The sequence below is a fragment of the Solanum pennellii genome, chromosome 6 (genome assembly GCF_001406875.1).
Source record: "Solanum pennellii chromosome 6, SPENNV200".
Taxonomy (NCBI): domain Eukaryota; kingdom Viridiplantae; phylum Streptophyta; class Magnoliopsida; order Solanales; family Solanaceae; genus Solanum; species Solanum pennellii.
In genome coordinates, this window is record NC_028642.1 from 50,895,328 (window position 1) to 50,911,566 (window position 16,239).

Consider the following 16,239-nt stretch of genomic DNA (forward strand, 5'->3'; position numbering starts at 1 on the left):
TATATATATATATATATATATATATATATATATATATATATCAACTAGCACTTGCCTTTTATGCCATTTCAATTATTATAAACATATTTTTCTGTTTAATTTTCATGACATGAATTAACCAACTTTCCTTCAAATGATAATATTGTTTCTATCGCCATCCCTTAGTTAGGAAAAGAGAAAATTTGATTGTTGATGCGTGTTTCAAACTTTCAATGTATAGACAGTGATATATAAGATCGAAAAAAAAAGGAAATAACTGATAATTAAAACGTGAAACTCACAAAATAAAATTAATAATTCGAATATATTTTTGATCATTATTCATTTCTTTTCTATTAGATCAATATGTATGCTTGGCTATAGATCATTGACATTCAAAATAAGTTCCAAATACAAAAATATTATACTTTTATTCTATGAGTGTTCACCTTATTTGGTGATATATGGTCATGCTCCTACGATTTTTTTCAAGTGTGTTTAATTAAATTTACTTTGTAGTATAAACTTGTTGTGTTCATCTTTTGTCCTTTGTATCCTTGCTATCTTCTTGTTAAAAATAAGATTTTTTTTTTTTAAAAAAAATAAATTGATTCTTTATTTTGAAAATTTTAGATGTGTATGTCTGAAAATTTCATATTTAGATAATTGATTTTCAACTTCAAATATTATATGTCTGGATTTGATTTTGAAGCGGCAAAATATTTAAATACTATGTAGCATTGGCTATATCTTAAATAGCATCCTCCAAGCGGCTATCTATGCACATAGCTGCCCCCATTTGGGCCTAATCTTGGGCCATATCTGATCCGTTCAATTGCTTACATCATTTCACAAGGTTAATTAACCCAAAAACTCATAATTTTGTATACAACTCATCTGTTTTTAGGGGTATATAAAATCGAATTGAAAATCAAACCAAATCACAAATTGAGTCAATTCGAAAAAGATCCTGACTAGTGGTTGGTTTGACTTGGTTCTGTGTTGAAAAAAAAAAACTCGACTATGTTTGATTTGGTTTTAACTAAAGAAAAACAACCCGAAACCAACCCAACCCGACAATATATATATAATTTTAAAATTTTATTTTGCACATAAAAATACTTACTTTGATATATTTGTTTTAAATATTTCTTATACTATTTCATAATTTTTATCTTTAAATATATTATTTCAAGTTTGAAACTTAGAAAATTTGGATGGCTCCATAAAGATTATAGTCCACAGTGTTGATAATTATAATAAAACTTAAATCAAAATCAAATTAATATAATGCAAAAAGGAAAGTAATTTAACACTAAGAATGACAATAATATTGAATATTGTTCTTTGATTTTACATTGGTTTAAACAATTGAAATACATAATCTAATTTTAATTTTCTTTAATATTTAGTCATGTGACTAATACTTATTAAACTTATTTTAGCATGATTTAGTACTTTTAAATTATGATCATTTTCATTATGACTTGTTAATTTGCAATATTTGTTTTACTCAATTTCATTATATATATATGTGGAAGAGACTTCTTTGTCTATCTTGTTTTGACTTTTACTGACTTCTTCTCATCTAAGCATTTGCTTCGGCCTACAAAAGCTCGGACGAGCGGGGAATATCATAAACTCAAAGAAGACCATATTTGAATATTTTATTCTTATTAATCATATCATTGTTTGTGTTATGTTCTTAAGAAACACCTTAGATAGTTATATTTTAGTAGGACTGAAAAAATATTTGAATTACAAGTAAATCATATGTTCGTATGAATATTTTAGCGAAAAAACTTGAAAACGCGAAAACCCCGAAAAAAATCGAGTTTGAAAAATCTGAATTTTATTGATTGGTTTGATTTATAGATTTAAAAATTCGACACAAATGATTTGATTTAATATTTGAAAAATCCGAATCAACCCGACCATGTACACCCATGTTGAATTATTTTCTCAATTAGTAAAATTTAAAGTTCGCAATTCACTTGACAGTGAATTAGAATTTTAACGTCACTTATGTCTAACTCTAATTTTGCGTTGACAATATCCATATGCTGTATGGAAAGATAATATAGAAATTTCTCCGTGTGTTTGGTACTTTAATTTAATACTTTAATGTACAACTCCAATTTATTCTTGAAAAAATGATGAAAGCAATAATGCTTATTTTAAGAAAGAGAGTTAGTAAAGTAACAAACTTGGGTACATGAAGAGTCAAAAGTATATAAAATACTAATAAAAACTACTCCGCATTAAACAATGTTATTTATTTAATACTCGTCTACTTGCTTGATCAGAATCTACTAAACAAATATTCCTTCTGTTTCCATTGACAAATTAATTGTCACGATTTACTTTTTAAAAATTAATTTGATTAAGTTTAAAAGCTAATTAAATTAAGTTGAATTAACTCAATGTTATATAATTAAATTTATATATTCATAAAAGTATAATATTTTAAATGCCAATTTGATGAACTATTTTAAAATATTGATCAAAATTAACTTAGCTTAACCCTTAAAAAAAATATGACTACTAATTCAATTCAGTACTTCAGTGCTAGTGATTTGTATTAAATCAAATAATAAGCTTGGGACAGGTGGCGTCAAATGCTTCGTTCAATTGATTTTCTTATGGAGTGCGCATATCTTTTTCAAAAGAACTTTTTTTATGAACATTTTAATTTTTAATTGTTAAAGAGATACGACTATCTTTCTGATGCATAAAAAAGGAGGAAAATCAAACAAAATATCGAAGGGAAAATGAAAAAGAAAAATACTAAAAAGGCTTCCATTGTTTTTTTTTGGACAAAATAAGTACATAAAACGCTTCTTCCTTTTTATTTTTTTTCCCGTAATATCTAAAATTTCTCTTTAATTTGACTTCAATTAATATTTATGCTAAAATTAGATGTACACAAATAGACACGTAAATTTATATAAAGTTAAAAAGTAGACACATACTTTCTACATGGCGTCATACGCGACAATTTACGTCATCTGTGGCGTCACACGTGTATAATGACACATACGATGTATATGTATATTCTTCTTTAATTTTAAACCAGTTTAAGTTTTTGTTTCTGCACACAAAAAATTGAAGAACATAGATACAAGCTGAAACTAAATTAAATGCCAATTTATGTATAATATTTTTTATTTTTTTTTTCTTCATAATGACAAGAAAACTCTCTATCATTATCTTTCAGTGGTTAAGTGTATACTTGGCTCTAATATAATAATTCACAAACAATATAGGAGAGTTGAAGCACTAGGGTAAACTTCGCTCTAATGTGACTATTGTTTCTAGTTTAGAAAATTATGAGATAATTTATCATTTATTCATGATTTACTCTATTATTAATTATAGTACTATTTAATATATGAATTACCTAAAACAATATATTTAAAATGTGATATTGCAAAACTATCGTTCAATTTATTTTTTTAATTAAAAATATGTCCAGTCAAAATTGAACAAATAAAAATGAAGTACATAATTGTACTCTACATTGAAGAAAGAGATTAGTTCACAACAATAATTGATGAAGATAAAAAAGTAAAAAAATTGCTCTTTTGTGGGTCAATTTCTTAATTGTAGGCAAGTAAACATGTTTACCAACTAAATGATTGTCAAACAGCCAAAACTCCTTCAATTCATTGAAAAATAAACTCTCTTCCAATAGAGTTTGATGCAGACACAAGTATTTTTTTAATCATTCTGCACATCACTAGTACTCTATATATACTATGCAAAGATAAATCAAAGTAATTGTTCATTCACAATTAACTTACTCTGATGGCTTTGATATCAAACTTGTGCATCTTTGTTTTGGTAGCACATTTTGCCATCACAGTTGTGTGCCATGAAAGACCTCATCAAACTGCTCTTTTCGTGTTCGGTGATTCAATTTTTGATCCTGGAAATAATAATTACATCAACACCATTGCTAGCTTCCAAGCAAATTATTTCCCTTATGGAGAATCATTCTTCAAGTACCCGACTGGCAGGAACTCCAATGGACGCCTCATTCCTGATTTTATAGGTAAATTCATTCGCGTATTAGTCAATTCTTTGAAAGGTATATTTATTTAATTGTAGTAGATCATCAGCTTTTTGCGTTATAGTTATAGTTAGTTGTATTTTGCAGCTGAATATGCTAATTTGCCATTTATTCCGCCGTATTTTGAAATTGGGAAGAAGCATTTGGTACATGGAGTAAACTTTGCATCAGGTGGTTCTGGTTGTTTGGCTGAAACCGCTCGTGGCTTTGTAAGTCACAATATTTCCTTTTTAACTTATTCTCTTACTTTTATGTAATTCTTGTTTCAATTTGATAGTTAGATCAACTTTTCTATGAAATGTTTGTTTCCATTTGACAGGTTATAGATCTTCAAACTCAGTTGAAATTATTCCAAAGCGTGACACAACTGTTGAGGAACAAAGTGGGTGAAACAGAGTCGAAGCAGATCCTCTCCAACGCTGTATATATTTTTAGCACTGGCAGCAATGATTTCTTTGCCCCTTTATTAGCAAATTCGACTTTTCAATATTCCGATAGAGAATATGTACAGATGATTATGGGCAACTTGACTTCTGTTTTAAAGGTACTCTAATATTGTTCTTTTCTATTTCTTTCGATTTAATTTACTTACTAGTAGTTTTTATCAAATGAACAAGTTAGGGTAACTCTTTCTACTTTGTTATGAATGCAACAGGGAATTTATAAGGAAGGAGGGAGAAAGTTTGTGATGCTTAATTTGGGTCCATTAGGCTGTCTCCCTTTACTGAGAGCTCTCAACCTTCAAATTGGAGTTACAAATGGAAGTTGCATGGAGAAGGCCACAAACTTGGCCAAACTGTTCAATTCAGCCCTCCCGGAAATGCTCAAAAAACTAGAGAAGCAATTGCCTGGATTTAAGTATACAATATTCAACTTCTTCAAAGTAATTGCAGATAGCATTCATAATCCAACAAAACATGGTGTGTTTTATCTCTTTGAACTCAAAATCAAGTATTTATACGTTTGATTATATATTGGGCACCGTTGATTTATGAAAGAATAACTATTATACCTAGAGTACTATAAGTATCAACATGAATTAGTGGAGTGGTAAGTATTCTTCTATGATATGATGTTGCCTTTGTTAAGGAGCGGATTACCCCCAATAGAACTTGATGGTGCGAATCTAGAATTAGTCCACCCCATGAGAAACCTTCAATAAAGTTATAGAAAGAATTGCAAGTGATCATAGAAACATGAAATATAAATCATATATATTTTCTTTTTCTATTCATTTCAAACCTTTAGCAGAAATTTGATGGCTCTGCTAACAGAGTAGAATGTAGATGCAATAATCATAACAAAATGAAATCACACAAAGTATCTAGAGAATAATAGAGTCAACTGTTTGATTGTAGTATAAATAATGTTTCCTTAGTCTCAATTTACTAATGATTTTGTTCTGTTTTGTTTAGGTTTGAAGATATCAGAGACGGCTTGTTGTGGAACGGGTCCATTTCGAGGGATTCATAGTTGTGGAGGGAAGAGGCAGGTAAAAGAGTACGAGTTATGTGAAAATGTGAAAGATTACTTGTTTTTCGACTCTGTTCATCCCAGTGAGCAGGCCTACCAAAGATACACAGAATTATTATGGAATGGAACTCTAGACGTTGTAGCACCTTACAACCTAAAATCCTTTTTTGAACTTTCAACATAACCTGATGATGGCATTGGTGGAATTCTTTTGTTAAAGCGTACTAAAGGAAAGAATAAATAAAGTGAAACATGATGTTGAAAAGCTTGATCTCTAATAATTTTTCTGTTCTTGTTGTGTTCAACTTATAATGAGGAGCCGATCTTTAGATTTGATGAGATGACTTCATGTCTTAGTCCTCATGATTGATCAAAGTAGAGACTCATGCAATGTAAATTTTCAATTGTATATGCAGTCAGAGAAGGATTTGTAACTGAATGTATGTTTTGTTAGGGAATCATAGTGAGATCAATAAAATTTCCATTGTAGCTGAGGGTCCTTCAGAAACAACCTCTTTACCTCTACAAGGTAGGGGTTAAAAAGATGAATGTGACAATAGATTAGAGATACAGCAAGCATAATCAGTCCTTTTGCAACAGGCATCATCAAATGTCCTTTGCAAAAATCAAATTCAAAAAATGTTTGCCAATTGATTTTTGAAAACCTAGTTCTGTGTTTTCACAATGCAGTTTCAAAGTAACACCTACGACACTGGTCTGATTAGTTTTTGGTTGTTACCGAAATCGATCTTTCTAGATCAGGAATGAACATAGCTTTGAAACTAACGATGTTCATAAGAATTCGTACTCTGTGGTTGAATAACACACTTGAAGTTCATCTATGGAACTTGTACATTGATAGTTCAAATATGAAAATGTGCAAAAAGGTGATACATTTTTTTCCTACTATTTACTCTTGGATATTAGAAAGTATACTAATTAATAATAGTATTAATTAATGTAAACTGAAAATGAATAGTGCTAGTTCATAATATTAGAAAATAATCTTAGGATCCATTTGGGACGGAGGAAGTAACATATATGTTGTAACTAGTCATTTGAAAACGTAAGGACCGGTTAGAAAATGAATAGTACTTGTTCTTCAAGCACCCTACTGGCAGGGCCTCCAAATTCCCTCCATTACCCCTTCCCTTCATTTGGTCAGGTGCACCTTTAGTTTATGCGTAATACATAAATATGCCTTTTAACATTATCTCATTTTATATTTATATTCTTCAACTTTGAGTATTCACAAGTTGACACTTAAATTTGTATAAGTTTGAATAAAAAGACACATGTGTCTTACGTGACATTCTACATGGTAATTTGTGTCCCACGTGATGTCTTATGTGTATTATTAATCAAAATTATTTATCATGTTCGCTTCATTGAGAGTTGATTTGATAAATTTTTAAAGCTAAATTAAATTAGAATAAATCAACATTATATAATTAAATATATATTCAAAAATTATACAAAAAATACAATAAATCAACCTTTTTCTCATTCAAATTTGATGAAACATTTTATTTTTCTTTAATCAAAATTAAAATAGTTTACGGTAGAGGGTCAAATATACCCTTATACTATAGGAAATAGTTTAAATATACCCTTAGTTATACTTTTGGACTAAATATACCCCTTCTGTTATACTTTCGGGCTCAATATACACGTAGACAACTAAGATTATAAGAACAAGTCAATTTAAAATAAATTAAATTGAGATATAATCCCACCCCCAAATAATTTAATCCGACCTAATCTATAACATTGACCCAACAAATTTATCTTTCAAACAAGGAAACCTAATGTCTAATTGAATTCTCTTCCGCAACCAAAGAGAAGTGTAGCCAAAGAGGTCTGCGAACCGGAGTTATTTCTTTAAAAAAAGGAAAAAGGGTCTGATATACCCCTCAACTTTGTCATTTGGAGCTGATATACCCTTGTTATGAAAGTGACTCATATATACCCATACTTGTAAACAAATGGCTCACATATACCCTTTTCCTCCAACGGAAATGAAAAAAAAATAATTTTAATCTAAATTTTTATTATTTTTTTCTAAAAAATATAATCCCATATGAGTAAATTTAATCCTCGTCAAACATATTTTTTTTGACTTTTTTTGTTTCAATGACTAATTTATAATAATTATTTTGATAATCAAATTTATTTATATTTCACTAATATTCTTGTAAAACTTATTGTAGATGACCAAATTTTTCTTCGAATACGAAATTAAATTACAATACACACAAAAAAAATAGTTTAATTTTCTCTCTCTTTAAACTAAGGAATGAAACAAAAAAACAAAATAAGAATAAGAAACTCAAATAATTATAATAAATGAAGTCAAAAAATAATTTATGTATGAAAAAAATTAAAATATAACTTGAACTTTGATAGAAGAATAATATATACCCCTAAATAATTTTTTTTAAAAAAATTAGAAGTAATAAATATAAATTTAAAACTAATTTTTTAACTTCCGTTAAATAAAGGATATATGTGAGCCATTTTGTAACGGCAGGGGTATATATGAGCCGTTTGTATAACGGTAAGAGCATATATGAGCCACTTTTATAACGAGGTATATCAGCTCCACATGACAAAGTTGAGGGTATATCAGACCCTTTTCCCTTAAAAAAAGAAGCTATTTTGGAATGATAACGACTGGAAATACAAAAATAGGAGAAAACTGAAAATATGGAACAATGAAGCAGCTAGATTCAAACTTCACTAGCAACAAGAATCTTCTACTACTCGTGCTTGACGAGAAGGCATTCTGAATAATATGTTAGTGCTAGTAGAATCCTTGATTTTCTGGGCGAATTTTAGAGTTCTAGATTTTGAGCTTAATCCAAAAGTCTTGTTTATTTCTAGATATACAATATAACAGGGAAAAATTACCATGAGTTGAGCTTGATTATCATTGTTTTAAAATTAAATTTAGCCAAAGTGGGAGGATCTTGTATGCGTCAATGGGGGGAAGTGGATGAAGAGCTTTTCTAGGGTAAATCTGATACCTCCTGGCACTGATTGGAGAACAATTTGATTATTCGAGTCTCTTTGGTTGCCGGAGAGAACTTAATGAACATTAAGTTTCCTTATTTGATTATAGATTAGGTTGGGTTAAATTATTTGGGCGGGGCGGGTTATATTTGAATTTGATTTTTTTTGTATTGAATAGTTTTTTTTTTAATTTTAATTGTTCACGTCTTCTGTTAAGGTGTATATTTAATCTAAAAGTAAGAAATATATTTAATCCAAAAATATAATTATAATATATATAAACTATTTCCTATAGTACATAAGTATATTTGGCCCTTTGACCGCATAATTTAACTCTTTAGAAAAGAAATATAACAATTAATTTGGGGCAGTGGAACTTGGAAGTAATGATTTTTATTAAATTAAATAAGCTTAGGACAAGTGTTTGGTTCAATTGACTCCTGTTTAGGGAATATGCCTTTCAAAAAGTTTTTTATTGTGAACATTTTTTTATTTTATTTTTGAAGAGACACGAATATCTCTGATACATAAAATAAAGGAGGGAAAGGAAATAAAAATTCGAAGGGAAGGTGGAAAGAAACTTAAAAGGCTTCCCTGGCAATAAATAAGTACTAAAAAAGCTATCCCATGTGACGAGTTTGATCTATGAAGAAAATTTCGAATATACCAACCTGATTCATATTTGTGAGATTCTTTGTTCAACCAACTCAATATTATTATGAGGAAAAAAATGGCTTCCCTCGTTAGTTGCTAAAATATATAAATAAATTGGCTTTCCTCAACTCTTACTGATAATTCTTTAATTGAACGGAAAAAATTTAATCATAGTAATTTTTGAGTTAAGGAATGAATTTTCAAATAATATAGTTTATTATCAGTGATAAATTGTGTTTTTTCTTGTGCTGAGAGTGATGAGAATTTAACTTCGTTAATATTCAGAGTTGCACTTTCCTTTATCGTATATCAAAAAAATAAATAAAAGATTAAGCCATAATAATATACTTGTCACTATTATATTTAGCATTAAAATATACGCTATATATTTCAAAGTAGTGGATGCAGCAGACGCAGGTATTTTTGTAATCAAACTGCGCATCAGGAGTACTATATATATAATTATATTAAACCAAACATATAATGCTGTAATGACTTTGATCTCAAGCTTGTGTATCTTTGTTTTGGTTGCACATTTTGCCACACCAATTGTGTGCCATGAAAGACATCATCAAGCTGCCCTTTTCGTGTTTGGTGATTCAATTTTTGATCCTGGAAATAATAAGTACATCAACCCGAATACTGATCCCCAAGGAAGTAATAATTTCCCTTATGGAGAATCATTCTTCAAATACCCTACTGGCAGGGCCTCCGATGGACGTCTCATTCCTGATTTTATTGGTAAATTTGTTCGCGTTAAAGTATTTAATTGTTGGAGGTAGTTAATGTCAGTCAACTGATTTTGATTTTATTTTGCAGCTGAATATGCTAATTTGCCATTTATTCCGCCATATTTTGAAATTGGGAAGGAACATTTCATTCATGGGGTGAATTTTGCATCAGCCGGTTCTGGTTGTTTAGCTGAAACCAATCGTGGCTTTGTAAGTCACAATATAGTAATTCTTGTTTGAATTGATAGTTAGATCGATTGATTCATCAATATTAATTAAATGTTTGTTTTCATTTGACAGGTTATAGATCTTAAAACTCAGTTGAAATTATTCCAAAACGTAACACAACTGTTGAAGAAGAAAGTGGGTGACACAGAGTCGAAACAGGATCCTCTCCAATGCTGTATATATTTTTAGCACTGCCAATAATGATTTCCTTTTCCCTTTATTAGCAAATTTGACTTCTCCATATTCCGATACAGAATATCAACAGATGGTTATGGGAAATTTGACTTCTGTTTTGAAGGTAATTAATATTTGATCTTTTCGATTTAATTTATTTACGAGTGAGTAGTAGTTTTTATCTATTCAAGAAATAAATCAGATATTGTTACTTGCATGTTCTACGTGAAGTTAGTCCTAGGCGTGTCAAATGGACAGATTAGACTAATTCGCTGTACTTTGTTTACAGGGAATTTACAAGGAAGGAGGGAGAAAGTTTGTGATGTTTAATGTGGCTCCATTAGGTTGTGTTCCTTCTATGAGGGCTCTCAACCTTCAAAAAGGAGTTACGAATGGGAGTTGTATGGAGGAAGCAACAAACAAAGCGAAGATGTTTAATTCAGCTCTCCCAAGAATGTTTAAAAAACTAGAGAAGCAATTGCCTGGATTTAAGTATACAATATTCAACTTCTTCAAAGTATTTGCAGATAGCATTAATAATCCAACAAAATATGGTATCTTCTATCTCATTGAATTCAAAATCAAGTATCTTTATGTTCGATCATATATTGTGCAGTGTTGATTTATGTAAGAATAGCTGTTTTACCAAGAGTATACTAATCTACTATAAGTACCAACAGGAATTAGTAGTAAGTAATCTTTTATCTTTAACCAAATGTCTCGGCTCGAGAAATGGTATGAAATCGGCGTTTGTTAAGGAGCGTATGTAGGACTTCCTGGTTCAAATCCGGATTTAGTCTCCCCATGAGAAACCTTCAATAAAGTAAAAGAAAAAATAGGAATTGATCATAGAAAGATGAAACATAAATCATATGTAGGTTTTTTTTTTCTATTCACAGTACAAACTCTGTAGCAGAAATTTGATGGCTCTGCTAACAAAGTAGAATGTTGATGCAATAATCATAACAAAATGAAATCACACAAACCATATTAGAGATGAATAAAGTCAAATGTTTGATTGTTATATAAAAAATGTTCATTTTAATTTACTTAAAAGTTTTGTTCTGTTTTATTTAGGTTTTAAGATATCAGACACGGCTTGTTGTGGAACGGGTCCATTTCGAGGGATTCTTAGTTGTGGAGGGACAATGCAGGTAAAAAAGTACGAGTTATGTAAAAATGTGAAGGATTACTTGTTTTTCGACTCTTTTCATCCCACTGAGCTGGCCTATAAACAATACGCAAAATTGCTATGGAATGGAACTCCAGACATGGTAGCACCTTACAAGCTAAAATCCTTTTTTAAACGGTCAACATAACCTGATGGTGGAATTCTTCTGTTAATGCTTACTATATAAGGAAGAGAAAAGTAAATGTACATGTTGATGATAAGGAGCTTTTATCTTTACTATCATTTCTGATCTTGTGTTTGATTTCTTTAGATTTGATGAGATGACTTCATATCTCAGTTCATGATTGAACAAAGTTGAGAATTAAGTTGGAATCATGCAATGTAAAGTTGAGAAATGTACATTTACTTAATTTGTTCGTCTACACCAACCCTTCTTTCTTCATTGTCAATTGTCATGCATAGATTAGATTTATCAATTACCATAATCAGACCTTAAAAACAAACATTCTTCTGCCTTCATTTGCATCTAAACAAAACGAGAAACATGTTTGGCAATTCAATTTTAAAACATGGTTGCTATGTTTTGGCGATGTATCTGTGAAGACATTGGTTTTGATTGTTACCAAAAACGATCAGGAATGAGCATGGCTTTGAAACCATTGATGTTTTTCTTCTCAGAGTTCCTACTCGCGCTACACAAAATGATTATTAAAACATGGTTGCTATGTTTTGGCGATGTATCTGTGAAGACATTGGTTTTGATTGTTACCAAAAACGATCAGGAATAAGCATGGCTTTGAAAACCATTGATGTTTTTCTCACTACACAAAATGATTATTAACAACAATTATTTGACGATAATAGCTTAATCACCGAAATTGAACTTCAAAAAACCTATCCAATCCGAACTAATTTTTAATAGATATATATATATTGATATCGTTAAGATTTCTTGTTAAGAAAATAGTAATACTAAAAAATTATGTGGGACGAATTCATGCGTAGCGAGTCTATGCAGGGTGGAATGAGACAGACTGAAAATAAAAAAAATATTATGTGAGGCGGATTAAAATTTTTACGAGTTATACTCAACCCGCCAACCCCATTGCCATACCTAGTTGGTGCACAATTTAGACCATAAATCAGGTGGAAGAATTTTAATTTCGATACAATTTGAGGGAGGGGGCTGGTAAATTATTTAGCTGGTGAATCTAATAAGGGTAAATAATAAAATATATTGAATTGAGTCCTATTTGAATAAATATTTTCTGTAGTGTGTCTAATTGTGTATTTTTTTTAAATATCAAACAAAATCAAATCAAATCACTAATTGAATTTTTTTCTTTAATTTAAATCGATTTGCAGTTTAATTCGATGTTATACGCCCCTAATTCGTACCGCATGAAATGGGGCCACCAATATCTGCATTCAAGAAAAAAAGTCAAATTTGTCCCTTTACGTACCTTCCGTTATACTACACATATATACGTTTTTTTGGATTCGACTCTTCTCCAGTAATAGATCTATCTAGTTCCTCCATTATTCCTTTAATATTTTGACATGTCTCATACAATAATCTAATGACTCAGATTTCTTTGGTTAACTAAAGAGGTTTACCATAGTTAATATTAGATTCGGTTCCTCTTCATTTTCCTTCCCTCCATTTTTTTCAAGTTCTTACTTGGATGTGAGACACATGACATATATAAAAACTAAAAACTAATGATTCAGATTTAATTGAATAAAAACAAGATATTAATTATGACTTTTATCTATGTGACGTGTCTCACATCCAAGCAAAAACTTGGGGAAAATAGAGGGAAGAAAAATAGAGAGGAGCCGGATCCGTTAATATTTCTCTCACTTTCTTTTTGTGCTTAGAATCCTTTCTTTTCTTTCATAGTTTATCTTTTCAAACTCTTTTTTGCAACAAATCAACAATAGATTTCTGAATTTTATTTATGGTGCTGATATTTGAGACTTTAAATTTATTTTATTTTTAATCATGGATAATTTTTCAATTGCTGTATATCTCACAAAGTTTAATTGGAATTGCTCCCGTGATGAAAAGAAAAGTTTATGAAAAAATATTTTTCTACCCAGTTTTCGTCCAGATCCTTTAGTTAGCTTTTGTAGAAACTCCAAATTGAAAAAATTGATGTTACGAAGAAGACGACAGAGTTTTGTGGATCACCATTGTGACCGAACCAAGCTTCAAAGAAGTAGTCTCATCGGTTGAATTTTTAAAATTTTATAACCCAAGTTCATCCTTTGAATTTTGTCTTCTTTTATCACGGTGTGAAAATAATGAAAAAGAAAAAGCGATTTGTTATTAACAAAGCAAATTCTTTGCTGATTGAGAAAAAATTTGTTGTAGAACTAAGTGAGAAAGAAAGAGATGAGAGAGGAGAGAGCAGAGAGAAAGAAAAATAGTACTAACCATGGTTAATGATATTTGACTATGGTTTAAAGACTGCTTTGTTTAAATAAATATGGACCATTAGATTTTAAAATTGACAGATGTCATTAAATTAACTATGCACTGGATCAACTGGAGAGATTAATGTACTGGAGAGGAGTATCTCCCCTCCCCCCCTTTTTTTTTCTGTATAAGTAATGCCGGCAAAATGAGCCCATATTTTGGTGACCCGTCCAACTCGTCCATATTTTAATGAGTTGGGAGTGATTTTTCACATGGATAAAATATGAGTTGATATTTATATTTGACCTATAAAAATATGGGTAAACTATGAGTAAAATATGAATCTATTCACTCAAAATTCATGATATCACTCAAAATAGTGTATTTTCTCTTCCTTTTTATGTTATTTTATAGAACTAACTATTCTTCTCTATAATTGAAAATGTGAAGTTTTTGGCCTTCCAAAAATATATAATTTAAATGTACATTTCTTTTGTTAATTATAATTACATTTAATTTATTTATTTAATTTTATATTGGATAATCAATAAATAGTGTAAAATAAGCAAATCATGACATTGCTTAAAGTGCATTAAGCATATTTTAGTCCTAAAATGCAAATATTCATTTACTTTGAAATTTAAAATACTTTCATCTTGTTCAATATTTTTTATCTAAAAAAAGGCTAAAATATCTTTTCCATATTGAATTCTTAAGTAAAGTACTATTTATTCATGAAAATATTGATAAACTAGTATTTTATCCAATTTATTTCTTACCCAATCAATTTTTACCCATATCAAATATGAGCAGATTGAATTATTACCCATTTTATATTTATCCATTTTCAATCCGTCTATATCTGATTCAATCTGCCCATTTGCCACCACTACGTATAACCATGTAGATCTTCAAAATTTGATATTGGAACTAATGCTCTTAGATTAGAATATTTGACTTTTGTATTTCAAAATATTTTGTTCATTTCATCTATTTTTCTTTATGCGTTTACCACCAATATATTATTTTGTTATATAACTAAGTCAAGTTAATATATTATATTTCATATTTAATAAAACAATGTCGTATCAAATCAACCAACAGACAAATTCAATGATTTCTATATTTTGTTTATTACTTTACTAATGTTGAATAAAATGAAATTGAAGCAATCCAAAGGGAAGAAAAAGAATGCCTACACGCCAAATTTTGTATAAAACAATAATATCAACTAGTAACCGACCATACTTCCGTTTTCTTTTAGAGGCTCATGAGTCATGACTTAGCTAAGTATGTGATTTTTAATTTCAATTTTCGTGATTTATTACTTAATAGTTATACGTTGGTTTATAAAAATTTAAAGCGTGACAATATCCATATACTTTATGGAAAGATACATAGAAATTTCTCCATGTGTTTGGTACTTTAATTTAATAGTAATATACAACTCCAATTTAGTCGAAGGAAAATGTTTTCCCGGAAAACAAGTAGATTTATGACTTATTTTTTCATGTTTGGTTGGTGAATAGAAAATATTTTTAGGAAATGTTTTTTAGTGTTTGATTTATCAATGAAAAATATTTTTGAGAATATCTTTTATTTTTACTAGAGTAGAAAATAATCTTTGAAATTGAATATATTTTTTAATAAATTAATTTTTTTTGGGGGGAGGGGGAGGCTAGTGGAGGGGTTGGCGTGGCGGGGTGTAGGGGGTGAAAAAAAATAAAAAATTAAAGTTAGAAAATACTTCTAGAAATTGATGTTCTTCAAAAAAAAATTGTAATTTGAAGTTGGATAAGAGTTTTGGAAAATGTTTACTTAACTTTTGAAAGGAAGTCATTTCTGGGGCGGCTCAATGGTATTCGAGGCATAAAACAAAATTTCAAACTAGAGGCCTAAAATTTAAATAAACTCCATAAGCATTATTTTATTTTATTTTTAAAAAAAGCTTGCCTTCTTAAATGCAAGGTATACTTATATTTTTTTTATTAATGATTTATTCGATTTTATCAATTGATGAAAAACATTTGCTTACTCGTGCAATTATTATATGAATTGTTAACATAGTATTTGATTCAAGAAGTTGATAATTTTTTATACCCCTTGTTTTACTATGCTTGTTGTAATGCTTGAAAATCTAACAAGAAATAGAAAAAGAATTTACAAGTTACTTTGCTCAACACTTTTCGACTATTGATTCATATTTTTGATAGAGCATTACTTCAACTTATCAAAAATTTAAAGAAGAGAGTGTAAAAGGATTTAAAAGAATAAAATAATGTGAATATTTGCATAGAGACGATGAGAAAATTAAACAATTCTTCTTAATTTCTTCTATTTAAATAGGATTAATAAGAATAAA

The 16,239-nt window shown here is 29.4% G+C and overlaps 1 protein-coding gene and 1 pseudogene across 1 annotated transcript; both read left to right on the plus strand.

Annotated features, from left to right (window-relative positions):
• Positions 1-3,778: 3,778 nt before the first annotated feature.
• On the plus strand, positions 3,779-6,018 carry LOC107022789 (GDSL esterase/lipase 2-like). Its single transcript, XM_015223379.2, has 5 exons — positions 3,779-4,033; positions 4,139-4,260; positions 4,371-4,595; positions 4,707-4,971; positions 5,467-6,018. The coding sequence occupies exons 1-5, from the start codon at positions 3,787-3,789 to the stop codon at positions 5,706-5,708; spliced, it is 1,101 nt and encodes a 366-aa protein (XP_015078865.1). The 5' UTR covers positions 3,779-3,786; the 3' UTR covers positions 5,709-6,018.
• A 3,663-nt stretch (positions 6,019-9,681) lies between these two features.
• On the plus strand, positions 9,682-11,650 carry LOC107022932 (annotated as a pseudogene).
• The last annotated feature ends 4,589 nt before the right edge of the window (positions 11,651-16,239 follow it).